This window comes from Dunckerocampus dactyliophorus, chromosome 19 (genome assembly GCF_027744805.1).
Source record: "Dunckerocampus dactyliophorus isolate RoL2022-P2 chromosome 19, RoL_Ddac_1.1, whole genome shotgun sequence".
In the NCBI taxonomy this organism is placed as follows: Eukaryota; Metazoa; Chordata; class Actinopteri; order Syngnathiformes; family Syngnathidae; genus Dunckerocampus; species Dunckerocampus dactyliophorus.
In genome coordinates, this window is record NC_072837.1 from 9,486,902 (window position 1) to 9,513,406 (window position 26,505).

The following is a 26,505-nucleotide window of genomic DNA, read 5'->3' on the forward strand; positions in this document are numbered from 1 at the left end:
GGAACGCCGCTGTTAAGTCATGTCTCGGTGCAAATTAGGATATTGCAGTCCAAAAGTCTAACTGTGGGTGTTGTAGAGTCATAACCCGTCCATTTTATTCAAAGAGCCCACATTAGCGAGGAAAATGCTTGGTAAGGAGAGTCTGTGCGTTGTCAGCTTGAGCTCGTATTGCTCCACGCCTTCATCGCCCTTTTTAAACGGTTTAAATCGATCAAGTAAAACCAGATTTATGATCAATAATGTTCACTGTTATTTGGCTTTACATTTACATGCGGTCAAATAACCCAATCATAACTGGAATGTTAGCAATAACCCGGTTGCGCACGGCCATGTAAACACCAATAACCCTTTTGAAAAAATGGAATATGCTCATATTCTGTTTTTAAAAACCTGAATATTACACCTGGGTTGCTCCTTTTCTAACCCGAATATCGGGTCACACTTACCGAGATATCCCGATGAAAGGAAACACTAATTTGTGTTGTATTGCATGTTCTATTTGAAAGGAATCTTGTGTCTTTGGCAGGAACTACTTGTAAACATGGCGACACGCAAAACCCAAAACATTTGAAGCGAGCAGGAAACCTTGTTAGTGTGGTGAAAGACAGGAACATTACGTCTTTTATAGACAGTAGAAAGTGCCGCGATAGCGAAATCTATCAGAAGGTGAGTGTGAAGTTACGCGAAGCAGGGTTAGTACGCACACACCTTCAAAAGTGTCCGCGGGGCTCTGGTGGAAACGGGTAGCATGGATATGGATGGCACAGCTCAAACAGAGTCGTTCATTATCCGCCGTGCCGGTGTTGCTGTTTTTGGATACATGAAGAAGAAGCGGAAATGACGTGCATTGTGTCATGACGTTTTCTGTGCGTCGAGACGTTGTCCGTACATTTTTTTTTTTGTCACTTCACGCATGTAAACGGGTTATTCCGAATGTTTCAGAAACCGGAATATCGACTTGAACGCGAATATTGACTGCATGTAAACGTAGTGATTGTGTCATCATGTTATTCCTCATTTGTCAGCGGTTTCGGCTCAGGAGGGCTTTCAAAGTAAAAGTAAATGAAACATGATACCACCTTCCTATTGGTGGAAAAATGCTTGCCGTCAATCAGTCGACACATGAACAGCTGTTTGGTTGCGGAGACAGAGGGGAAAGGTGAGACGACGGTGCCATCAAGTGGCCAGGTGACACGAAGATGCACGTTATAGCTTTGAAAGGTCAACACAGGCTTGAGTTTACCTCTGGATGATCAAGGATGTTATATTCAGCTTTCTTTTTGGAATGGGACACATTATTTGTTGCGTACATTGTACCTCGTAACTGGCTAAGGCTTTGAAAGCAGCAAGACTCAAAACAAAAGCTTATGGAAAAAAATGATGAGGACAACAGAGCGTTTCTGCTTTTGCCATGGCAACACCCATCACCTACTTTTCTGTTTGACTATATTGGTGGATGACAGGACACCCCATGTTAGCACTACCATCAATCAAAAGCAGGTCTATTTCTAACCTTTTATATATGCTTTTTTTTTTGCATTTTTGTGTTGATCGTTTTTGTATTGTTGTGTTAAAATAAACTTACAATAAAAATTCTGGATCTTCCATGTGTTTTTGAGGGGATAAACTTATAAAATCAGCAGGAAATCAAGTAATTATACCACCCACTGTCTCTGTCCAAAAAAAAAGACATTTTATTTTATTTTTATATGTACTGTTTTCGTTGTTGTTATTGATGAAAAGGCCATTTTGTTGTGCATATAAAAGTATTATTGTCATACTCCACATGACAGTTTGGACTCTTGGTTTGTCTATTTCTCAGTTCCACCATTCTTTCCTGTGCTATTGTGTTATTGTATTATTGTGCTGTTGCCATTATTATGCGTTATTTGGTTATTTCTGTTTCCTGTCTGGCGCCGTATGCAGTACTTTTACTCTGGTTGCTTATGATGAACATTTGTTTTTGCTTGGACTTGTGTTGCACTTGTCCTTGGATTCCTGTTACCTGGTCATTCCATTGCATCTTCTTGGTTTTCTTGTTCCCTGGTATCCCTCGTTTATCACGGTTAATTGGTTCCAGACCCGACCGTCCTAAGTGAGTTTCCGCAAAGTTGGATTCCTTATTTATAAATCGAATATTTTCATAATTACAGCATAAAAGACCTGTTTACAACCTTCTAAATATGGATTTTAACATTAGAGCCCTCTAGACATGAAATAACACCCCTAAAGTCAGCTTTGCACTTCTATTATCCAATATAGTAGATATTATCAAAGAAAATAAGTAATTTAAGACATAAGACTCGTGCTGAAGTGTGTTGCTTATGTCTTTTTTGCTGGATTGCAGCCACAACATTAGCCCGTGTTATTATTATGATTATGTTATTATTGTGCCTGTTGTGAGATCATTCAAACCTGCAATAAAAGCCTGTTGTCCAGGCAATCCAGTCTGGTGCATGTGTTACTCATGACACCTAGTGGCCAGCATACAACACTACATTTCATCATCTTTTAATGCCTTATACTGGATTAGTATTTTAGTTCATTTAGCCATTTCTATCCTCGAAAATGCTTAATTTAGGCCATGAATATGCTAAATTTGCTTACATATGCATATATTTTTTTACTAATAATAATTAATAAAAGACCATAGTCAACCAAAAAACATCAATTATTTATTTTAATTTTCTTTTCTTTTTTTTTTACGTGATAAAGTGAGTGCACGACCCGCAAAGTGGCGAGGGACGATTGTATTCTCCTGCTTTGGTGCACTCCTGTTTCCACCTCCCATGGCATCATTACGTTAGCCGTAGCTGTGCCTCCTAGTCTACTTTATTTTGTGCCTTTTTTGTGTGTCGTTTGGCTCTCTGTGAGCTGATCGTTTGTGTTCATTGAAACTAAAATGACGTAAAGGCGCAAAACACAACACCAAAATCGGCAAGAAAGCATACAACTTAAGGAAGCGGGGGGAAATTCAAGGTACTTGGAGCACCGACTGCAAAATGTACATCAAGTTAAATGGAGAACCAGAAGCAGTCAAAGTACTTGCTGTCAAATACATCAGGGGACTTGAAGGTCATCATCTAATAGTCAACTCGTGCATTTACCTCTGTTGATTTGTATTTACCACAATGGTGTGAAAGTAAATTTATACTTTTTTTTTTTTACTATTTACTATTTTAAGGAGAGCCCAGGAGCAAATAAAAACAGAATTATTTATTGCTGAGTTTTTTTCCCCACTTTAGATGTACTGCAGGTCCAGACTTGCACACTTTCACTTTGACAAGTAGTTCCTGGCCTAGGGGCAGAGCAGCACACTTGTACCAGCTCTCCGCGATTGTGAAGTGTGTCTTTGAGGGCCATTTTAGCACAAGCTCTTGCAGCCGCAAGAGGGGAGGCCAGGGCCAGTAGAAATATATGACCTCTCTTCACTCCTTGCTAAGGGGGTATATTGTATAGATCCCAGGCAAGCCTGAAGGCACATATACCCCGCTTTTGTGCAAGTAAAGTCAAAGTGTAAGTGAGGTGTGACAAAGAGGCTGGAAGCGCCGCAGAATTCTGCAAGCTCCACCACTTGGGAAATGAACTGAGGAAACTTGAAGCGTTTCTAAAGACTTTGTAGTTTTGGCAGCAGTGTTGCAGGAAGTGAGCCACCTCCACATTGGCATTCACATTTTGGACGGAGGGCTTTTGGCTACTCGAGGGTGGCAGATGAGAGGTGAAATGTAATTAATAAATGAACTTGTTTTTGAAGTAGTTAATTACTAAATCATCTGACTTACAGCAATGTTGCCATTGTACATTTTGCTCGTGCAGCAGGTTTGGAATCCCAATGAACATTTCAGAGCACAACGACATGAATATTCACAAGCGTATGCCTTGATATTAGCAGTACATTGTGTTCGTTGGGGGACAATGGAAGGCTTGAACAACATTTGGAAGTGACTTGCACCAGTACGACACATGGGTGTGAATATTAAAACAAGCTTGCAGTTTGACAGTTGCCTACTGTCAAACATTACGTGGCATTCGCCTCCTGGTCTAATACAAGCAACAATATTGGTAAGGTTTTGTCTCCAGTTTAGTTTATTTCTAGTTTTTATTAGGGCTGTTAACAGCGGTAACTAATATATTTCATATATTAATTACATTACATCGCACACACATCAGGGCAAGCCACGGCCCTCTATTATGATGACAGAATTCGCAAAGAGTCACAGAGTGTCTGATGTTCTTTTATAACTTTTTTCCTACCTGAACACATCAACAGTAGTGCAATTCCAACACCGTATACATACCTCGTACTCCAAACAAACACGTCTCTGGTCCATTCATTGCAACAACACCTCCTCATTGTCACCAGAGAGAGCGCGAGATGCCTTCATGGACACTCCGAACATTACAATGTCATTATTATGCGTGTATGGGTGGTCTAAAAAAAAAAAAAAACAGAAATGCAATGAAAATCAATAAGTGGGTATTCTTATCACTCACTTTGTAACTGACTTTTTAATGTGTGATGTAAATAGATTTTAAGACGTGTGCCATCTGTTCATTTCAATTTTAAATTAATTTGGCACTGTTAATCCATACAAATATATATAATCCTGCCCTGTCATTTATCTTTCTTCCAATAAAATGCAGTAAAAATGGGCATATTTCAGACATGATAATGGTTAACAGTTCATTTATTTTGAACATGCATCCAAGTTACAGTGGAATACATCACATAGTACAATTTACTGTTCTATATGTTCAAAAAGGAGTAGGAAGAAGCAAAGCATATTTATTGCAATACATTTCTTCACTACCTGTATTACAAATGTACTCTTTGCTAGTTTAAAATGCATAGGAAAATGATAAGGTAATATGATAAGGTAATAAAAGGTAACATAGTGTGACATGGTGATTAATCATTATGAATTAATTTGAAAACCATGATCAATCTGATTTGTAATCATTTGACAGCCCTAGTTTTGATATATTTCCTGTTTTGTGCCTTTATTTTGTTACCACCTGTTCCTGTGTTGTTTAGTTTCCTCCCCTTGACTGCACCTAATCGAATAATTTAATAATTTGTGATGCCTTAAATAATAGAGGCGGCAGCATGGTGCCGCTAGTTCATTAGTTTACCTGTGGCTATTGTGTTCTTGTTTCCACCTCCCATGGTGAGGTTATTTGTTAGCCTTACTTGTTCCTCCCTTCCTCCGTCGGAATTTTGAGCTTTGTGTTTTTGACGTGTCGTTTTGGAGGAGTCACGCCCAGACAGGAACCTCACCGCACGCCCCTGCTCCTAAACTACAGGACATGCAAGTGTTAACTTGTTATTAATTCTTTACCTTAGAGAGGTCTTGCTCAGGGGTGTCCAAACTTCTTCCAATGAGGGGCGCATACTAAAAAACAAAGGATACAGGGGCCATTTTGTTATTTTACAATTTATAAACCAACCCAAGTAGATATACTAATAAGTAGGGTTGTCGCAAGATGAAAACATGATGAGATTTGTTGTTCAGTAAAAAACTGTCTGGCGATAATAATCACACACAAAATTAAAATGAACTTGTTCATTTTGCCGGCCTCCATATATCGCCATGTGGATGTGTGTCTGTTTTCCTCGTCTATCGCTTCCAAACAGGCAGGAAGAGGATTCATTCTGTGCATTGGTTTCAGCACCTTGGCGCATTTGTTCCATAGAACAATGGCATGAATGGAGTGAACCCTTTTGTCAGTCATACAGTCTTTGTCTTGGTAGATTGCAATATATTGTCATTTTCTTTTTTTTTGTATTTTTTCATTGTACTTTTAATAAAATGAATGTTAAAATCTCGTCGCATGGACCCAATCTTAAGCATCATCTGGTTTCGTGAGTGGGGTGTTTCATGATACCTCTACTAATAAGTTATGTATATTTTTGGGTAATATTACAACTTTTTGTAATATTACCGTGTCATGTCCCTCATAACAGTTTGGACTTTTAGTTGGGTTATTGCCTTTTCTGCCATTATTTCCTGTTTGTGCTTTCATTTTGTGACACGTTTCCTGTTTGGACTGAATGCATTACCTGCACTCTGGTAATTAGCGTTATATTTACAGCTATCGTAATTTCAGTGTATAAGCCACAACTTTTTTTTCACGCTTTGAACTCTGCGGCTTATACAGTGATGCGGTTAATGTGTGGTCGTGTTCTGGTCTCGCAACATCTTGTTTGCTTCGGAGCAGTCATTTTGTGCTTTACGTGCCCGCCCCCATCATTAGTGATGTGCAATACCAGTGATTTATTTTCCAATTCGGGCTGGTATCAGCGAACGCGGCAGGTAAATTTTAAAAAGTAGTGTATTTCAAATCAATACAATTGCATACCAGTTAGACAATGTCTCAACAATTTAGTTACTTTCCACTGTGTTCCTGTTAATGATATACATTACCTCAAATGTCTGCAGTATCAAAGTATCGATATTTTGAATTGAGAATTGATTTTAGAGCCTAAAGATATGATATCGGAGGTATGAATCTTTCAGTATCGATCTGCACATCATTACTCATCATGGAGAATGTGTGGAGAGGTGCATGTGATGTGCGGCTTTAAGGGTGAAGGTGATCGATATAGCGGTTTTTGCTCTGGTCTGCTGGTGGATCTTGGCAGCGTGGAGTGGTGTTGGGAGGTCCACTGTCGCTGTCCGGGTTTCAGGGAGCCGGGGAGGACAGCACAGGCTCCGGGGGCTGATTTGCCTCAGGGTAGTGACAGCGAAAGAAGGTGAGAGACCAGCAGCGTGTGTGCTGAGGGAATTGTGGGGCTGTTCAGTTCCAACACTTGAAGAGGACGACTTTAGTGGTTTTATTTCCCAGGAGGAAGACGAGGACAGCAGTGAATGACTTTTCTAGTCGGCTACTGTTTAACTAGCTGTCTTACCCGCACTGTTCTGCACTAATTGGAAAAAAGTATTTAATTCAAAGTTAAAAAAACGTTATGTGTAACATCTTTCTGAGTACTAAATATCCCATGTTATGACGTAGACACCTGAGGCTTATAGATCAGTGCTGCCTATATATGGACTTTTTTTTTTCTCTTTAAATTTAGTGGGTCCGTCTTAAATACCGGTGCGCTCTATAGTCTGGAAATTTGGTTACCTTTGTGTTTGATGCAGTCCGTTGCATCTCTCTTAACTGTTTTCCTGTTTCTTGGTATTTTTCTTCTTTTCTTGCATGTTCCGGTTTTCCACCTCCCATGGTGAGTTTTGTTTGCCTTAACTGTACCGCCTAGCTTGCTTCATTATTTTGATACTTTGCCTTTTTGTGGGTCGTGCCCCTCCGTGTGAGACTTTATTGAACTAACCTGCTTAAAGCTGCAACAATTGATCTTTGAATAGATAATCAATCCATTATCCAATTAAGTGACAACTATCTTGGTATTCAATTGGTCATTTTTTAATGTATATAAATAAATAATCATCCTCTGATTTCAGCCTCTCAAATGTGAATATTTGATAATTTCCTTCAGATTAATCAGCTAAGAAAATAAGCATTGGTTGCAGTCGTAAACCCGCCACCGTGTCCGTGCATCCATAGGTAACGCAGAAGTGACATTTATTCTCCTAATATATTGACTTTATTCTTGTTAAAATTGGTGGTGGTGCTGGGGGGGTGCAATTATTTCTGGGTTTTTTTTAGTTTTCTTGTTGAATTATATTTTTATAACATCTCACAGGTCAATAAAAAAAAGCTTTATCAGGCAGTGACTTGGGGAGCTACGATATGTGATTTACATGCGTTTCTGTGTGTGTGTGTTCACGCCCGTGTGTGTGTGTGTGTGAGGACCAGGCCAGCAGCATTTTGCTGCACTTTAGATGTGATTTATTCACAATGACACTCACATTACAATGGAATATTGTAAAGAAATAAAAGTCAACTCTTGTCGCAACAACCTGGGGAGAGCAGTGTTGTTCCTGTTCGGGTGATGCAGCTCCGTGTCTCACCACTGATTGGTTCTGATATCAAAACACTGAGCTAGTCAGACAATCAATCCTCCAGCTCGGGGGCTTTCTCTGTCATAACACGCGTCTGATCCCATTTGTCAACAGCACAGATATGCTCAGATTTTAGGGTCAGAGCATCAAAGAATGCATTCGAGACAAAAAAAAAAAAACACAAGGCAGCAGCCGTTGCCACACACTTTGCAACATTTGTGTTTGCATTAGGGTCAACGACGTGAAAGGTCAGTGTGATTAGGGGGTGACGCTTTGGACTGTCGGTGGGAGTAATAGTAATAAGACATCACAATTCCTGCATACAAATTCTCTTTGTGCATTTTCTTGCATAAGTCACCAAAGAAGGATAATAAATACAATGGATCTCCATCGATTCGCGATTCAGCATTCGCAACACCACAAATTTCTGGTTTCTTTATCAAAAAAATGTTTCTTTGTGGGAAAAAACACCCTTTTGAGATTACAATCTCCTCTAAAAGGCCATTTAATTATTTTATTTTGGGTTTAAGTAGGTGTGAATGGTTGTTTGTCTATATGTGCCCTGCGATTGGCTGGCAACCAGTCCAGGGTGTACCCCGCCTGTCGCCCGAAGCCAGCTGGGATAGGCTCCAGCATGCCCCCGCGACCCTAATGAGGAGAAGCGGCATAGAAAATAGATGGATGGATGGGTTTATTGAGTAACACATGGAACACACAATGTAGGTCGCTGGACGCTGACACACTAATGTGCATGCAAAACAATATGTTTTATACTCATTTATAACCCGCAAAGCATGCTGGGAAGACCCCACAAACGTACCCAGCATACCTGTGGGTTATATGTTTTTCGCCATGAGCTGGTAGTCTGAGACGCAGTCCCTGCAAATGATGGGGATCTAAAGTGCACTAAATGGGAATTGGACAATTAAGCCATCTTTAGAGGGCTGTGTGTGCATAACGTGTACATCACTAGGAGGACTTTTATTTAAAAACAACATAAGAAGAATGTTTTCTTATTGATCATGTTTGACTCCAGAGCAGCTTCCTTATGTCGCCCTGTCTTCCGCCTCTGCTTTTTACAGCTTTGATGCACTTTTAACGAGGTTAGGCACAGGCACTCAGCATTTTGGGTCGATGCCACTTGTGTGTTGTGTACTCAGTGTTTTCTTGGGTTTTTTTGTGTGGCGCTCCAGACTTGAATGCACACGACTGAGCAAGAAGCACTGGGTTTTTGTTCTCGATGCACCCTTGCCGTCCCACGTATGTTTCACTATAATGACAATAGTGACAAACGCCCAAACAGAATTCATCCCAGGCATCGGATTTGTGTAAAGAAGCTTACCTCTTATCCAAAAAAAAAATACTGTGATAGAACAGCCCTACACAGATCTTCTTTTTTGTATCTCGTATACTGCGCATAATGACTGAAATAATGCGTGTTCCTCCTCTTCTTTTTCACCCAAATGTTCCATGCAGTGTGTGTTTCTCTGAATGGGCTTGCGGTGCAGCCTGTAGCACATAGATGAGAACAGATGATAGGAGCTTTTCCATGACCTTCCAGCCATTCAGCTCATTTGACTTTGATGTGTAAAGTAGACCAATAAATGCAGGAGCGGCTGTGCTTCAGATTTGGTCCAAATTATAAACTCAAATGAGTGAAGCACTAAGGGAACAATGATGACAAGGTGCTTTGGCTCCAGAAATGCTCCTGTAACACCACAGTGCCACCTACTGGTCTATGTATATTCCACTTATTGAACTTAGTTTACATGTTATGTGTATGTATGTCCTAAAATTCACTGCCAAAAGTTACAATAGAGGAGAAAACATTTAATATAATATATATATATATATATAACCAGACATGGAAAGAGTACTCAACTATTCAAACTATTCAAGTAAAAGTAAGCATGACATCATAATCTTTATTCATTCATTCATTTGATATGCCACTTAATCACGGGGGTATGCTGGAGCCCATCCCAGCTGACTTTGGCCATACACCCTGGACTGGTTGCCAGCCAATCACAGGGCACATATTGGCAAACAAACATTCATACTTATGGATAATTTAGAGTCGCCGGTCAACCTAACATGCATATTTTTTAAATGTGGGAGGAAACCGGAGTACCCGCAGAAAACCCACGCACGCACGGGGAGATCACGCAAACCCCACACGGAAATTGTCAACACTGTGAGTGACAAAAAGTGACCAAAAGAACATGAAGAGCAAAACAAATGCTTACAAATAAAAAGAATTTTCTTCCGTCGCTTCTCTTTGTGCCACAAACAAGACAGAGCCGCCTGGGAGTGCTTTTTTTGTAAAACGGACTCTAGAGGGGTCGGAATACTTGCTAACTATAGCAACAGAGTGGCTAAGTTGGCAAAACTGATCCTTCCTGCTACGTTGTCTTGTTCTCTGGCAGGCCAGGTGCGTATGAGGTGAGATAGATAGATAGATGGATGGATGGATGGATGGATGGATGGATGGATGGATGGATGGATGGATGGATGGATGGATAGATAGATAGATAGATAGATAGATAGATAGATAGATAGATAGATAGATAGATAGATAGATAGATAGATGCTTTATTTATGTCCATGAGATGCAACCTACTGTACGATATGTCTATGTGTCTAAAATCTATTTGTGGCGGTCCTAATGTATTTGTGGCGGGCAGCCTGCACCTGAATGTATGACAAACACTGTCTGTAGTTGAAATGTCATCGATATTGGTCCAGTTCTTTGATTCATGTAAAAGTACAGGTCTAAATATTGTTAATACTCAATCATATTAATTAATTCAAAGTCATTCTTTTGTTTTCACTTATTTTCACACGCAAATGTTGGCAGGTTTGATGAAATTACCAGTTGACAGTCGTGTAAGTGGTGACCCGCCCAGGGTGCACGCTGCCTCTCGCCAAAGTCAGCTGGGATGGACCACTGACCCTGAACAGCATGCATGAATGAATGTTCCACTGTGTGTTTGAGCCCAAAGTCCAGACAAACCCAACGCAACCACGCTCAAATTATTTGCGTCAGTCAGAAATGCTCGACAGTTGCATTAGCTATTTAAAATGTAGTCATTTATAGTGGGTTTATATTTAATTAGGTTTTGTATTTAAGACTACAATCCGCCTGGAAACAACCCAAAACCAATATGAAGCACTGTGTGTCGCCAAGCAGCCTGCCATTGCACTTGTGTTCCTTTTTGCAGCGCTGCTGTAACTTCGACTAAATTAGACTGTTTCTTCATCCATCACGATTACAGCGCCGAAGGGAGCACATGCAGCAAGGCACGCTGAGCAAGCAAACACAATGCTCTCATTCCCCATACTGTAAAATATCACTTAGATGGAAAGACGCACCAGGATGTCTGCGGTCTTCCTGCTTAAGATAATGGCTGGACTTGAGGTTAACCTTTTTACCCACCCAAACACAACCGCCTCAGTTTGGGGGTTATATTGACGTCTGACATCCAGCTGCCACGCTCAGATCGCTGAGCTCATCAAAAAGACATGAGTGCAGAGAGTGCGGTTTTCCCCACCAGTATTGACTCATTTCTGCATGGCTCGGTGAGCATCGGAGAAGATAATATGCAAGAAAATCAATAACCCTTGCGGGGGCATTAACATTTTTCCACTTGAAAGGAGAAGATATGGGTGATATAGCACATCCCCTTCTTTTCGCGGGAGTAACATTCCACGCCTACCAGTGAAAGGCTAAAATTCGCAATTGATACACCCATAAAAATGTCTATATTTACCCCTCCAAACCCTCCTGCTGCCTTCACGTCGGAGTTCTCCGATTTCGAACCAGTGGAAGCTAACAAGTTAAATGCTCAATTCCCAATCAAGGTTTAAGCCTTAAATATGTCTCACACACTTTTTAAACACTTAAAATAACATACACGTTCAATTATAAAATGTATGGGTACTCACCACTAATAAATGATGATGTAAGACGATAGAACAGATGGATTAGAGTCACGAGCTAGCATGTCTCACAGCAGCTGCAGTGCGTTTAAGGACCGCTGAACAAAGTAGGAAAAAACAGTGTCAGTGAAGCACAAAGACATAAACATGTAACAATTGTGTGCTTTCTAACATTTGTACATGTATGCAGTACATTTTACTTGTATTAACACCTACTTACCGACTTATGGTGAATGGGATGTGTTTTCTGTGGAAAATATGGCCTATTTTCAGAAGGAAACATTCTCGGTAAAAATATTTTTTTTAACAAAAATCAGCTAATTTGCAGGACAATGAATGCTGAATCATTCATGTGCGATGTGAAACCACGAAAATACAGGGCCTCCTCAAAACTTTTTAGGGGATTGTTTTCCCGCAAAGCCCTCCTGTGTCCGATGACTTATTCTCTGAGTTTGCCAACAAAATCACAAAACAGTCAAACCTCAGTCAAAACCTTGCTTCGGTTTTCGTGCAGTATTCCACGTAACAAACTAGTCTGTTTGCCCTGTACGGGATCATTCCGCAAAATCGAGTACCCAAACAAAGCATCCTAAGGATTGCTGACTCTCTGTCCGTGTGTTTTTTATGGAGTGTGACTGCTAAATAACCCGCCATGGGGCCGAGGAAAGCGTGCCAGCACTTTGATAAAGAAGGTGAGAAACACTATTGAATACAATCTCGCCGAGATGTACGGGAAGTCCGCACTGACAATAAGTTTCATCCATTTGTCATTTGTAATTATTTCACATCAATTTCTGCATGTAAAAATGTATTTTGTGTTAATATTTTTGGGTGTCTGGAACAGATTGACTGATTTACATGATTTCCTATTGGAAAAAATGCCTCGGTTTTCGTACATTTTGATTTTTGGCTGACCTTTTGGAACATACATCCATCGATCCACCCATTTTCCTCTGAAAATGACAACTTTATTTTGTTTTGTTTGACATAATATTAGGACTTTTAATTTTTTTTCTTCAATATTTCAACTCTACGCTACTAAATAGACATTACTTTTATTCTTGTAAAACTGCAACTTTTTTTCGCATTAGAATACAAGTTTTTTTCTTAATATTTTGACTTTATTCTCGTAAAATTACAGCTGGTTTTTCATTTCTGCTTTATTTTTTTAAATTTTCCAACTGGTTAAATTTTCATCTTGTAAATTTTCATCTTGTAATTATGACTTTATTCCCATAATATTTGGACTTTATTTTCGTAACATTATACTGTAACGTTTTCCGCAACCATAATTTAAAAAAATTACAACATAGTTGTTTTGTTGGTTTTTCATACTATTACGATGTTTAAAAAAACTTTATTTTCATAAAATGACGTTATTGTCATAAAAGTAGGACTTTTCTTGTTAGATTACAACTTTTTTCTCTTAATATTTTGACTTTATTGTTTTAAAATGACGGCTGAGTTTTGCATTTTTGTTGTTGTTGTTGTTTTTTTTTTCTTAAATATCTTTTTAGATATCTTTTTAGGGGTGTCCACACTTGGGACACCCCTGGGTTAGACTAAGAAACTCTTGCGCTGTCATATCCGCCCACACCCCCCCACTGCTTTGATCTTGAACGCGTCGCAAACTCGCCATCATCTGCAAGCCTCTGCACAGAGATGCGTTCATTACTCTTTCTAGTGTTCTCCATCCTCTGAAGAGCCTTCAGATCTCTCGCCTTTGGTTTTGATGCCGTCTTCAAGAAGATCAAATGCGTGGCGCGCATGAAAATGAAGACACTGATGTGACAAATTGTGAAGTATGCATCCATAATTGATTTCTTTGCCGGGTTGAGACGTACAACGTCTGTTATTTCACCGTGTTGCTGGAGGTGGACTGGTGTTGTTTGGATTCTCATTGCGTCTGTTCAAATGGTGACCGCACTTTCATTAACGGCGTGCTCGTACTCGGCTACGGATTACATGACAAAACTTTGTACTGATCCGACCTTGCGATTTTGGTTACTTTGGCATGTTGTGTCGGGTGTCATTGAACGTAAACAGGGCCCTTGCTCTGATAGAGACAAATACTCCCCGGGTGTTTGGACTGCGTAGGCTGAAGTTACCGACTGGGGCCAAAAGCTACATAGTCAGGAGAACTCCTAATAGAATCAAAAGTAACTTTATTTGTTCCCTAACTGGACAGATTGGAAGCGTTTCAACTCCTCTAAAGTGCTGCCCACGCAGGTTTCTCATTTAAACAGTTCTCCCTCATGTCCTCTGCTGGATTCGGTGTGTGGGGGCGGTAGGAAAGGGAGGCAAAGTTTGCTGATTGTGTAAAAACTTCATTATTGACAAGGTCAAAGGACAGGGACTCACTTGAAGCTGACAACTGTAAGGTTACAACATGCTCGAGTGTTGTTTATACTTAAAATAATGCATAACATTAGCAGATATAGGAGAATATAGTGTCTTGTGTGACTATTCCCCCCGCCCAGTGTCAAAATGACAACTCACAAAGTCCAGCAATAGTTGATCTGATTTGCTGTTTTCAAGAGAACACCTCATTTAAAATGACAGTGGATCCCAGTGGGGCACTCTAGTAAGTTTATTTTAATAAAAACCTCCATAAATATCAAGTTGTGTCCTCTTGGCCAGCCACACCCACTCTGCCGCATAGAAACACACCCCTCTGAACCCGTTACGTGCTAATGGTCATCAGGATATGTGATATACATTAATAACTTCTTTATCGCGATTGATTGGTTCCAGACCCGACCATGCTCAGTGAATCTCCGCAAAGTAGGATTCCTTATTCCTTATATGTAGTTAGAGCATAGAAAACCGTTTTATGACCTTCTAAAAACTTTTTAAACATGATTAGAGCCCTATAGACATGAACTAACACCCTTTACACAGGTGTCACCCAATATAGTAGGCATAATAAGAGAAAATAAGACATTTAAGACATAAATAAGACTTGTGCTTGAGTGTGTTACTGTAAATGTGTTCCCCAGTGGAGCTGAGTGAGGGGCAGACAGGAAGTGAGGTCAACGAGTGAGGTCGTTATCAACAAGATTACTGACACCTTGTGATCAGCGTGGAATCGTCTTTGAATGCATCTTTTGAATGCTTTTTTTTTTAAATTTTAGTTCATTTTGCCATTTTTATGTTTGAAAATGCTTCATTTACGCCAAACGTATATAACATTTGCATAAATATGCATATGTTTTGACAAATAACAGAAGGTATTCAACCACAAAACAGCATAAATTGTGAATTAATATATTTTGAAAAAAATGTGATAAAGTGAATCCGTGACATTCGAAACGAGGGACGACTGTAATTCGATGAATACTGGAGAATCTGGTGTAGAACTGTGCTTTGTGGCGAAAGCAGCGACCGTGAAGTAAGTCTTTAGCTCCCCGGAAACTAAATATCCTCCCATTGTTGCCTTACTCCGGTTTCGATACCCAATTCTTACATCCGGAAAAACACTTTCTGGCTGCCATTTCCAGGAAAAACAGGAATGAGCGGCAGCTGACGAGCGAGATCGCTCATTAGATGTCCAAGTGGCATCAAAATGAAATCAGGGAAAACTTAAAAAGACCTCATGATATGATATGCAAATTTTCAGTGTGAGGCGAGCCTCTCAGGGGGTGTGCCAGAAGATACCAGCATCTTGAGAAAAATAAAGAATTTTTAAAAACACATTTATTATTCATAACCGCCCTAAACTTCCCAAAGTTTCTTATCAAAATAGACCCCAGGTGATCAATTCATTTGAGGGGTGGTGGTGGTGAAGTCGGGGGACTGGAGGAGGCTTTTTATGTTGTGAGGCCCGCCGCGCCACACTTTGAAAGTGGCTGGTTTTGAAGACTTCACTACACCAGGCGTTTTAATTCAAAGCTGCTTTTATCCTACTGTACTCTTCAAGTAAGGAATAACTGTTCATGTAACACTGTCACAGATCTGAAATCCCCCCCCCAGCGCAAAATCTTCACTCAGAGACGCGACCTTATAGACGCTTTTAAAGTAACGTCTCTGCGCATTCCTCAGCATCGCAGGAGAGTTTGTGTAAACAGGTGTAAGTTTGCGAACTTGCTTCTGTTCTGCAGTTAAAAGCTTTTTTTTTTTTTCTTTAATGTAATCGAGGCGTTTGCCACAAGCAAAAGGAAGAAGCATTGAGCTGTGATTTCATTAACATTGATTCAAAGTAAAACCTTCCATTCTAATGAACTTCAGTGACAGCGTTGCCAGATGGGAAATGAGAAATGATCATTTTGGCCCTCCCGATTACCGTCTTATTGACAATAAACTGTAGATACTGTATCAGTCCTGGTAATTCTTCTTATTGTAATGATAAACTGCAATATCACACGTTCTCCGAACCAAGGGAGTCTAAATGTACTTAAAAAAATAACATAAAAAATCAAATCTTGCACTCTCCTATATACAGTATGTCAGTGATAACAATTGTGATGATTGGACACCACATCAATGCACGTCCGCCACATTTTTTGTCCCTCCCACATGTCTCGACAAATTCAAACCAATAAAGAGTTGTCCCTCGTTTATCGCGGATAATTGTTTCCAGACAAAGTAAGATCCAGTATTAATAAACAGAATATTTTCATAGTTAGAGCATGGAAAACCTGTTTATGACTTTCTAAATAGGTTTATTACCATTATTAGTAGAGCCCTGTCGACATGAAATAACAACCCTATAGTTACCTTTGCACTCCTATTATTTTATACCACATTGCGCAACACTAATGCACAGGCTACGGGATCACCGCAGGGACGTAAGAGACAGCTTACAGCATATAGCAAGCTACCGAGCTAACTAGTTAAGACTCCAAAGCATTGATTCTAAACCCAAGAAAGGGTTCCAAATGTGCTGCGGAAGAAGTAAGAAGGCAAAAATGTACCACTTCCACATGTATATGGGAGGAGAACTTTTTTCACTCTCTCATGTCGGATAAGGCAGGTAATGTTTCGTCAGTGTAACATTACTGACACCTAGTGACCAGAATACCACCAATAATAGGCCATAGTCAACCATGAAACGGCAATCATTTATTAATTCGTTATTTTTTTAAACCCCCAATAGAGTGAGGGAGTGATGTGGAGGGGGACGACTGTAATGTCAAAATGTTCACCTCATTGAGGACTCGACTCGATAATTTCATATTTTGTGTGACAATTTTCCCACAGAAAATGAATGGGAAATGTATTGAATTTGCATGTTCCGTTACTGTAACGTTCCGCTTATTCTACAAGGGAACATTGCTCAGACACGCTCACCGTATTTCAAGACAAATAATATGCCAAGAACGTGAAAGTGAAAGTGAAAAACAAGATGATGTTATCCAGGGAGAACACTGACTACACAACCTTTCCTTTACCCATTACATTTGTTTATTCTTTAAAGATTGGTTCCGAGAACATTTTCCATCTGTTTATCCTCCAATCAAGCCACAAATGTCTTCCACAAATGAGGTTATAGTGAGTGGGGACTCCCGTTTTGTTCATTTATGTAAAATAACAAACAGCGGCGCATTTTCAAGGCAAATCTATCTTCATCGGAGACAGCTCGCTCTGCAAAAACGCGACTTAACCCGGAGGAAAACTTCGCTGCCCACAAAGTTGTATTTGTATCTCATCATCATCTTATTTGTTCATCCCTCCGTTCCATCCTCTCCACTCACTCAGGAGAAATAAGCAGCTAAAGAAAATCGATCAAAGACAAATGATGGTGTCCGGGCTTCTTGGGGCTAATTTACACATCTTAAAGCGGATCACTGAGACTGATATTGTGCATCGTTTAAAGCTGATTACGTTTTCTCGTACCGTTGTCCCCAAAAAGCTGGCTCTTGAGGGGGGGGCAAACAAGCAGATTTGTGTAAATCAGCACGTGAGCTCACTCATGCTGGACAATGCTGGGATATTCCTGTTCTTATTTTCATTTCTGTGTCATTTCCTCTGGGAAGATCCCGACTCCCAACCAAGACTGCATACATGGCAAGCTCACAGCAATTAACAAAAAAAACAAAAACAATACGCAACTTTTCCGGTAATTGTATGCAGGAAGTGCTGTGCTGATATGAGATCCAATTAGCTGCTGATATCGGGAGCGCGTTAACTTTTTAATCAGAGTCAACAGGATGCAAAATAGAAACAAAGGACCTTTTGGAGACCTCGACAGGTTGACTTGACTGATGGTAATAAATGTGTCACGATGAAAGACTGATTAACTCATTTGCAGCCTGACATTTGTATTATTTGTGATAGATCAGCTTTGTTAGTCGTCACACTGTCCTCGATTCATCATCTTCCCCGACTGGCCAAATATCAATGTGTCATCTCTTGTAGGCCTTCTTAAAACAACAATACCTAGTGATTTAAAAGCTGTTGGATGCTACATTGGCGTGGATTAACTCATTCAATCCCAGACATTTTTCAAAAGACAACCCCTTCAGTCCGGGCCATTTTAGATGGTTTTGACTGGTCTTTCAGTCAAGGCACACTGATTTTTTTGTTCTATTTTGACACAGTTGGACTCAAACAGTGTATTAACAACATGACAAGACTCGCGCTATATTGTACATTAACCAGGGCAAAATTTTGGTGTACGGTACATTTTCCAAAAACATGCATGTTAGCTTCATTGGAGACTCTAAATTGTCCATAGGTATGAATGTGAGCGTGAATGGTCGTTTCTCTATATGTGCCCTGCGATTGGCTCGCGACCAGTCCAGGGTGTACCCCGCCTGGCGCCCGAAGTCAGCTGGGATAGGCTCCAGCATGCCCCCGCGACCCTAAAGAGGAGAAGCGGTATAGAAAATTGATGGATTTTTAACTGAAAATCATGCAAACTAAGGCGTACACTAACCGAGGTTCCACTCTATTGTGAGAAGGTGTCGATCTCGTTGCCACATTGTGTCTTTGGGAACAATCACGCCAAGAATCACGTCTTCAATGAAGGCAAAAGTAACCTTAAATGTTCATTAATCCCTTTAATTCATCATGTATGTGTATTTCTATGCATTTCCAATTGGTTTCTGCATGTAAAACTATCATTCTAAAACTATAAACACTTGTGTTGTGGTAACATTTTTGGCATTCTGGAACGGATTCATTGGTTTCTTGTGGGGGAAAAAATGATTCAGTTAGTGTCCATTTCGGTTAGAGTCGGACCTTCTGGAGCGATTTAATGATGCTAACCAAGGTTCCACGGTATATGTAAAAATGAAAAGCTTGTCCATTGAGGGGAGTGAAGGTCATATAAGCATGGCAGTTAAGCAAATGGGTTTCATAGATTGTCATGTTTAAGTGAGTTCGTGGAAGTGTTTGATGCAGCAGCAACCTCAGAAGATGCGCGGGGAAATGGCTTTCAGATGTCGTTGGACCATGTGCACATCTAATGTGCACATTTGTTGAAGCATACTGATATTTTTACAAGCCATGTTTTACCAGCCCTGCTTCTGAGACTCCCCACATGAAACATGCCAGCCGGCTCAAGTGTCAATATTATTTCTGTATTCAACCCAGGTAGGCGGAAGCCAATGTGGCAGGAACAGATCCACATCATTGACAAAAGCATTGCTACGTGACAGAATCCCCGTATGTAGACTGAGGACCTCCTGTATCTCTTGCTTCCAACACCCTGGTGGCATGTGTAGTGTACTAGTTTCTTGTGTCCATCCCTAATCTTGGTGGCATGGACCACATGGCAGTCCACCGACTAACAACACACTCAAAGCCCTAGAGGACTGAAACCATAGCGCAGAGCAGATGCTCATTGGACGTAATGACCTATCCTGGATGAAGGTGTGTGGCCTCAGCTGGAGGACATCTGGCTGCAAGTCCCCCCAATCCAGGCAGATTAGTGAGAATTTCCAATAATGAAGAAAATGGTGCTTCCAGCAGAAGCTCTTGGTTTGTCTCCAAACTGCAGCCGCTTAGGTACTTAGCTACACCTGCACAGTCCAAAGAGATCCAATCCAATGAGGCCTGTACAAAAGTCAGTGATGCTCTTTTTGATTGACACTGTCAAAGAGGTAATATATCATTTTGTAATATCCATATTTCATATGCAAATATGAATATTTAGAACCATGTGATGTCATGTGATGTCCGACACAACAGAGCGAAAACAAGTCATCCTCCCGTTCAGTGCGGAAGTGGTACATTTTTACCCATTTTAAACCTTTCTTAAGTTTAGAATACAGTAAATAAATTGGAGGCTAACTAGTTAGCTGACCAGCTTGCTAATATTTAAAGTCATGGCCATCTCTTGTGTCCCTGCAGTGACCCCGTAGCCTGTGCATCACAGTTTAGCAATGTGGTGGAAACAAACAGGATCGTAAAGGTGACTACAAGGGTAATGTTATTTCATGTCTACAGGAATCTAAAAATAGTAAAAACATATTTAGAAGTTAATAAACAGGTTTTCAATGCTTTATTATGAAAATATTGAATTTATTAACATTGGAGCCTACTTCACGGAAATTTACGGGCCTGGGTCAAATTAACCGCGATAAACGAGGGATGACTGTAACCCAAAAAATAATTGATCTCATCAGACTAGATTTTTAGGTTGGAAAAAAAGCCAGGTGAATACAGTTCTTTTAACTTCATTTTATAATTGAAAACAAGTGAGATGCGCACCTGAGATGCATATTTTTACATTTGCTATTAAGTGGTTAATTGCATATGGTGTGTGTCATGTATTGGTTAGTAACACTGACTCAAGGTTGAAAGACTGTCATTGTTGATAGTGAGTCTTTATTTCATCAAGGGGAAAGAAAACCATCATTTGATCATTGAGTCGCAAACAGTTATGGACATAACCATGACTTTATTGACCACTCGTAGTTTGCTGGACAGCACCGTTGATGTTTTTTGGACAACTGATGAGTGTGACCTTTTGGTAAGTTGTATTCTATGGAATCCAATGTCTTTACGTATTGAATTCATAGCAAAATACAAAAAAAAAAGATGAAAACATGCTACACGTCTTCATCTAATGAGCTGCAGGGTTATTGATCTTGCCCATAAAGAGGATGCTTTGGGTGGAATCCTCCAGGATGAAGACCAAGAAGGGTCTGTCCATGGTCATCTTGATGGGCATGCTCATGGGAATGACCTCCAAGGTGGTGACGGCCGCAGCCTCTGTCCCTGTTTCATCCACGCTCAGGACCGCCTGATGGGATGCCTGTGGGGGCAGCAGTGGGTTAGAAATGGGGACGTCGGATCATATTCCCATCGGTGTCGGTATTGGATTTACTACCGATAATGATATGGGCACACAAGCGAGGCCTCATCACACTGTACTGTACTCCTCCCAAGTTTCGCCTTCGGATTGTAAATGTGCGGCTGGTAATGACTATAAATCGCTGGTATTGTGAGGGGGGAGTAAGGCGTCTTCTTGAATACTTTAAATGTCACACCTGAGGAAGAATGACTTGCAGTCACTCGCAACTAGCGTACCTGCAGCAAAATAATAGGCAGCAACCAGCGTTAATGAAAACAACCCAGCCATACCCAGTTTTTAATTTCACCGATTGTATTCGTCCAAAGTTTTATGCTTTGCACTTGATACTTGTACAGATGTTTGTACAACATAGAAATGCGACAACTCTCCGAACTGTATCATCGATACAATAATACAGTAGGAGGACAAGTATAGGTTGATTATTAGTCATTTTGTTGTGACAAAAAGTTTAAAATAGCACTTTCTCTATAACTTGTATTGCATATTGCTGTATGTGTCTTGTTTTGCACAAATTCTTTTGTTTATTTGTGAAATGCAGCACAGTAAAAGACGAATAAAGTGTTCATTCATTACAACATTAGTTTGAGGGAAGTGCTGCTGATATCGGTATCGGTAATGAAGTGCTGGACATTATCAGTAAATAGCATATCTGTAGGAAAGGCAATATCAAGCATCTGAAGTTAGAAATAAAGTATATATTCATACATATACACATATACATATATATATATCACATATATATCATATGTGTATACAGTATATGTATATGCAAGTATGTACAGGTACATGTGTATATATACAGCCGTCCCTCGTTTATCGCATTCAATTGGTTCCAGACCCCAATGCGGTAAGGGAATTTTCATGAAGTAGGATTCAATATAAATAAATGAAATATTTTCGTAGTTAGAGCATAGAACACCCGTTTATGACCTTCCAAATACAATCTTTGCCATTATTAAAGCCCTTTAGACATGAAATAACACACCTGTAGTCATGTTCTTTGTTTGTTCACATTGCTTAACTGTAATGCGCAGGCTGCGCGATCACCACAGGGACACAAGAGACGACCATGGCTGTAACATTAGCAAGTCAGCGCGCTAACCAGTTGGCCTCCAATTTATTTACTGTATTCTAAACTTGGGAAAGGGTTTAAAAAAGGAACTGGAAGAAGGACAAAGAAGCCAAAAACATACCACTTCCACACTAAATGGGAGGACAACTTCTTTTCACTGTGTCTTATGACATGCAGTGTGACGGTAATCTAATTACATGTCTCAATAATGGAACATTACTGAAGCCTAGTGGCTCTGGGAATGGCACAAAGCTCTTCACGGTACTTTGGTGTGCCTTTTGTAACAGCGGACTCCCACAGTACCCTTGGTTTCTACTGTGTTTCTACTGTGTTACTGTGTGCTTCGACCTTACTTGGCAGAAAGTAAGCACATGTAAGTGGTACCTTAGATACTTTAAGCTTCAGATCCTGGGATATGCCGGACAAATCGGCGGTGTCTCCGAATGCAGCAGTTATCCCCATTTCTTTCAGTGCGGTGTCCAGGGCAGCGTCGGTGGCAATGGCAAATTTGGGCAAGAAAACGTCCACAGATCTGAAGCACATCAAGGAGGAGTCATTGTGATGTACAATAATACCTTTTCGAGTCTAAAAATGTCAAGAATAGTCTTACTGTCTGTGAAGAGAGTCATGCCAGTGCTTGATGGATTCCTTGGTGATGTGCTCTTCTATTGTTTTCATCTTGCCTTCGTCAGGCAGGATGATCATCATGGAGGTGTTGCCTTTGTATGGCAGCATGAGGACGGAGGTGCCGTTTTCATGGTCGTAATGAAAGTCATGGCGACCCATCCTCTTCATCATGTCTACCTCCACTTTGGTGTTCTCGTCTACGTGGAAGTCGGCCTTCCCTGTCAGCGAGCTGTTGAAGGGTCTCTCCCAATGTCCTATAGGCAGACATTTAGGTTTGTGAAGGCTTTTCTGTGACTGATCTGCTGTGTATTGCTTGTCTCCTACCTCTGAAGTACACGTAGTTAATCAGCATCATCGCCATGTCAGCATCCAAGTCCTTCACCTGGTCTTTAATCTTGTTGTTGGTTTTGCCAGCAATGTACGTGTTGATCTCGGCCGCAGCCTCTTGAGGTTTGCCGAAGTCGACTTTGAGGACCTCTGAAGAGTACGATTCCTTGGCAGCCTTCATGAACGACGCAGCAGGAGTGAAGCCCGTGTGCACGGCGACTGCATTGCCGATATCCAGCTGATGGGACTCCTGGTTGTGTTCGAGCGTGTGGAAAAGGTGCTTGTATGCTTCGTCAATCTTAGCCTGCTCATGACCACCGTAGCCCAGGGTGGCAAAGATCTGGCTGTGGGTCTCACCAGCGGCACCCGTGGACAGCAGGGACAGGGCGGAGGAAATGCCCAGCGGGGAGAAGAAGATGTTCTTTCCGGCATCTGCTTTGGCATTCAGAGTTTTATAAAGGGCAAAGCCAAAATCAGCATTGTGAGGGGACAGCATGTGGCAGCTCATGTCCCCCCCAGACTGGTGGTGGTGGTCTGCCAGGCAGGCAGCCAGCAGCAATGCCGCAATAGTGCAACTTGCAAAGAAAGTGCGCATCTTCACCGCCTGTGCAGACAAAATTAGAGAAGCCAAATATGAGCCAAGAGCAAAAAATGATGCTGTTAGATATCATACAGTCTAAAAGCTCAGTGCATTGCCAGTCTTATACTTCTCATAGGGGCCTTCAGGACACACACACTCTCACCCTCCGTGATACACACGCACACACTCATATAGCACAATCGGAGCCGCACAGCACTTAGATATGACTCATTTAAAATTGCTGGGAGACACACATTAGATGTATTGTTCCCACTCACACCAGCTTAATTCTCACTTTCACACAGGGTGTATGACTTAGGGTGTATGACATGGGTTTTCTTCCATGCACACAAGCTTAAGTTTCACTTTATATAGACTGTGTTTTTCGTCTGGAATCTTTCCTCAATTTCCGTAGTTGATAAGAGTCCAGAGCTGCAACTAAATATATTGCTCTTATTTTTAAACACAATTTGTAAACTTTATAAATTGTGTGATCATTGACTATCATCACTATCATCTCCGATAGCGACGCCGTCCAAAGACCAGGAAGAAAGGTTCAAGAAAAGAAATAGCCGTTACAATGCGAGCATTTTTTTTTTTTTTTTTTACAAATAGGGTGACGATCCGGTCACTTGTGGTTCACAAAGTCAGCTATGTGAACCACTAAACTACCAATAGACTTTCTTCCATTCCAGTTTTGCATGTGAGGCAGGGTTATTGCAGCTTTACATTACTGTGCAATACGCTTTTCTATTATTGTCTTTTCAGAATACAGTCAAGCCCCCAAAAGTGGTACAATTTGAACTTCAACCGAAATTTTCTGACACACTACTGCAAAAAGGAAAATCACAAGATGTCAGCAAATCTACTTCAATTTGTAATGGCTATTTCTTTTTTCATTGACCATTTCTTCTTGGTTCTTTGGACCAGGTTGCTATCAGAGTAGTAGTTAATGTGCACACAATTCAGTCTATAGAGCAGTTGCTGCAACCCTCTAGAAAGTGAAACCTAAGCCTGTGTCCAAAAAGCAAAAGCTAAATCTATGTGAAAGCCATAGTCAAGCTAGTGTGAGTGACAATAATGCATCTATTGTGTGTCTCAGTTATTTCCCATGAGTCATATCTGAAGTGTTGCACAGCTCTGATTGTGCTAGGTGAGTGTATGTATGTGTGTGTGTGTGCGTGTGTGTGTGCGTGTCCTGAAGGCCTCGATGAGAAGTTATAAAAGTGACTGCACTGAGCTATTAGACTATATAATATTTAACAGATTCCAGCTTCGTGATCCAAAAGAAGCTGAATAAACGTGCAGGAGTGGACTGCTTGTATCAGAGATTTTAGATGCAGGACAATATAATCTGATACTCATTTTTTGCTGATATCGGACCTGTATCCCATATCGATATTGGATCGAGACACCCCTTATGTCTTTTTTTGACACACGGCTTGCTGCTCCCCCCTCCAAACCCTCCTGCTATCCTGACGTTGTTGTTCTCCTCCGATTTCGAATATTTCTTCAATATACCTCACACCCTTATTAAAACACATTTAAAGTATAAAATGTATAGGAACTGAGAACTAAATGAATGATAATGTAAGATGATCTATGAACAGATGAAATCGGAGTCAAGTTATAGAAATTATATGTAAGATTTCCTCCCCTCACAGCAATTATGGTGTGTTCAAGGATTGCTGACAAAAAAACGCTTGACAAAAAAAATATTCTTCATGAAGCATACAGTAAAGACATAATGGTACATTTTATCTGTATTATTACGTATTTATAAATTATTACAGACTTAGGGTGTATGACATGGGTTTTCTGCGGGGAAAACGGCCTATTTTCCGAAAAAAATCAAAATACCATAAATTTTGACCAACAATCTGTGAATATGCGGAGTCACAAATGCTGAATGGCAAATATATCGGGATACACTGTATGACCTTTGAAACAGTACAATACCCTTTAGATTCAGTTTATTAGCTCAATACATTTTCAGTCTCATAGCTTCTCATTGAAGGTCTTTTTGAGGCACACTCACATAGCACAATCCAAGAGTTGCGCAACAGTTACATATGACTGATGGAAAAATACTGGACGAGGCAGAAACACAATAAATTCATTGTTCTCATTCACACAAGCTCAACTCTCACTTCTACACAAGCTTACCTTTCACTTTCTAGAGGGGATCGGTAACTGCTATGTATACTGAGCTCTTTGTCCATCTTCCTTTTTGATACAAGTTGAAAACCTTTTAAATTATGTGATCATCGACTACCTCTCTGATACCAACATGAAAGAACCAGGAAGAAAGGCTAAAGAGAAGAAATAGCCTGTACAAAACCAAAAACAACAAATCTACCAATGATGGCTTTTGCACAGAGCTGTCTCAAAATTCTTCACCACACCAATGAGTATGCATATTTTTATCTCAAAACCTGCGCTACTGCTTACCCGTTAATGTCCTCTTCGCTGCGGACAGATCAACAGAATTTTCTCCATTTTATACACTAGCGTGGAGAGTCACTTGACATGTAAGTTAAAGATTAATCACAACTGCCTCTGTCCTAGCAAAGAGATATGTTATCTGTCTAGACCATCCTCACTGATGTAACACAACTCACATGTGCAACAAAAGGGGCCGAGAGCCTGGGGTCCTTCATCTGGAACACATTGCATCAGAGACTTTGATGTTAAAAGTAATCATCTTGTACTTTAACTTTATCCCCAGCCTCCA

The 26,505-nt window shown here is 40.5% G+C and overlaps 1 protein-coding gene across 1 annotated transcript; it reads right to left on the reverse strand.

Annotated features, from left to right (window-relative positions):
* Nucleotides 1–20,658: 20,658 nt before the first annotated feature.
* LOC129172742 (alpha-1-antitrypsin homolog) lies at nt 20,659–26,373 on the reverse strand. The gene is made up of 5 exons (XM_054762809.1): nt 26,223–26,373; nt 23,189–23,795; nt 22,848–23,118; nt 22,622–22,769; nt 20,659–21,105 (listed from the first exon to the last, which is right to left on the reverse strand). Exons 2-5 carry the CDS (start codon nt 23,784–23,786, stop codon nt 20,914–20,916), a joined length of 1,209 nt encoding a protein of 402 aa, XP_054618784.1. The 5' UTR covers nt 23,787–23,795; nt 26,223–26,373; the 3' UTR covers nt 20,659–20,913.
* Between the last annotated feature and the right edge of the window lie 132 nt (nt 26,374–26,505).

Coding starts and splice junctions, on each gene's coding strand:
- LOC129172742 (XM_054762809.1), bottom strand. CDS start 23,786: ATGCGCACTTTCTTTGCAAGTTGCACTATTGCGGCATTGCTGCTGGCT. Junction 22,770..22,847: donor CATGACTCTCTTCACAGACA/GTAAGACTATTC, acceptor GATGTGCTTCAG/ATCTGTGGACGTTTTCTTGC. Junction 21,106..22,621: donor TGAAGCTTAAAGTATCTAAG/GTACCACTTACA, acceptor CTGCCCCCACAG/GCATCCCATCAGGCGGTCCT.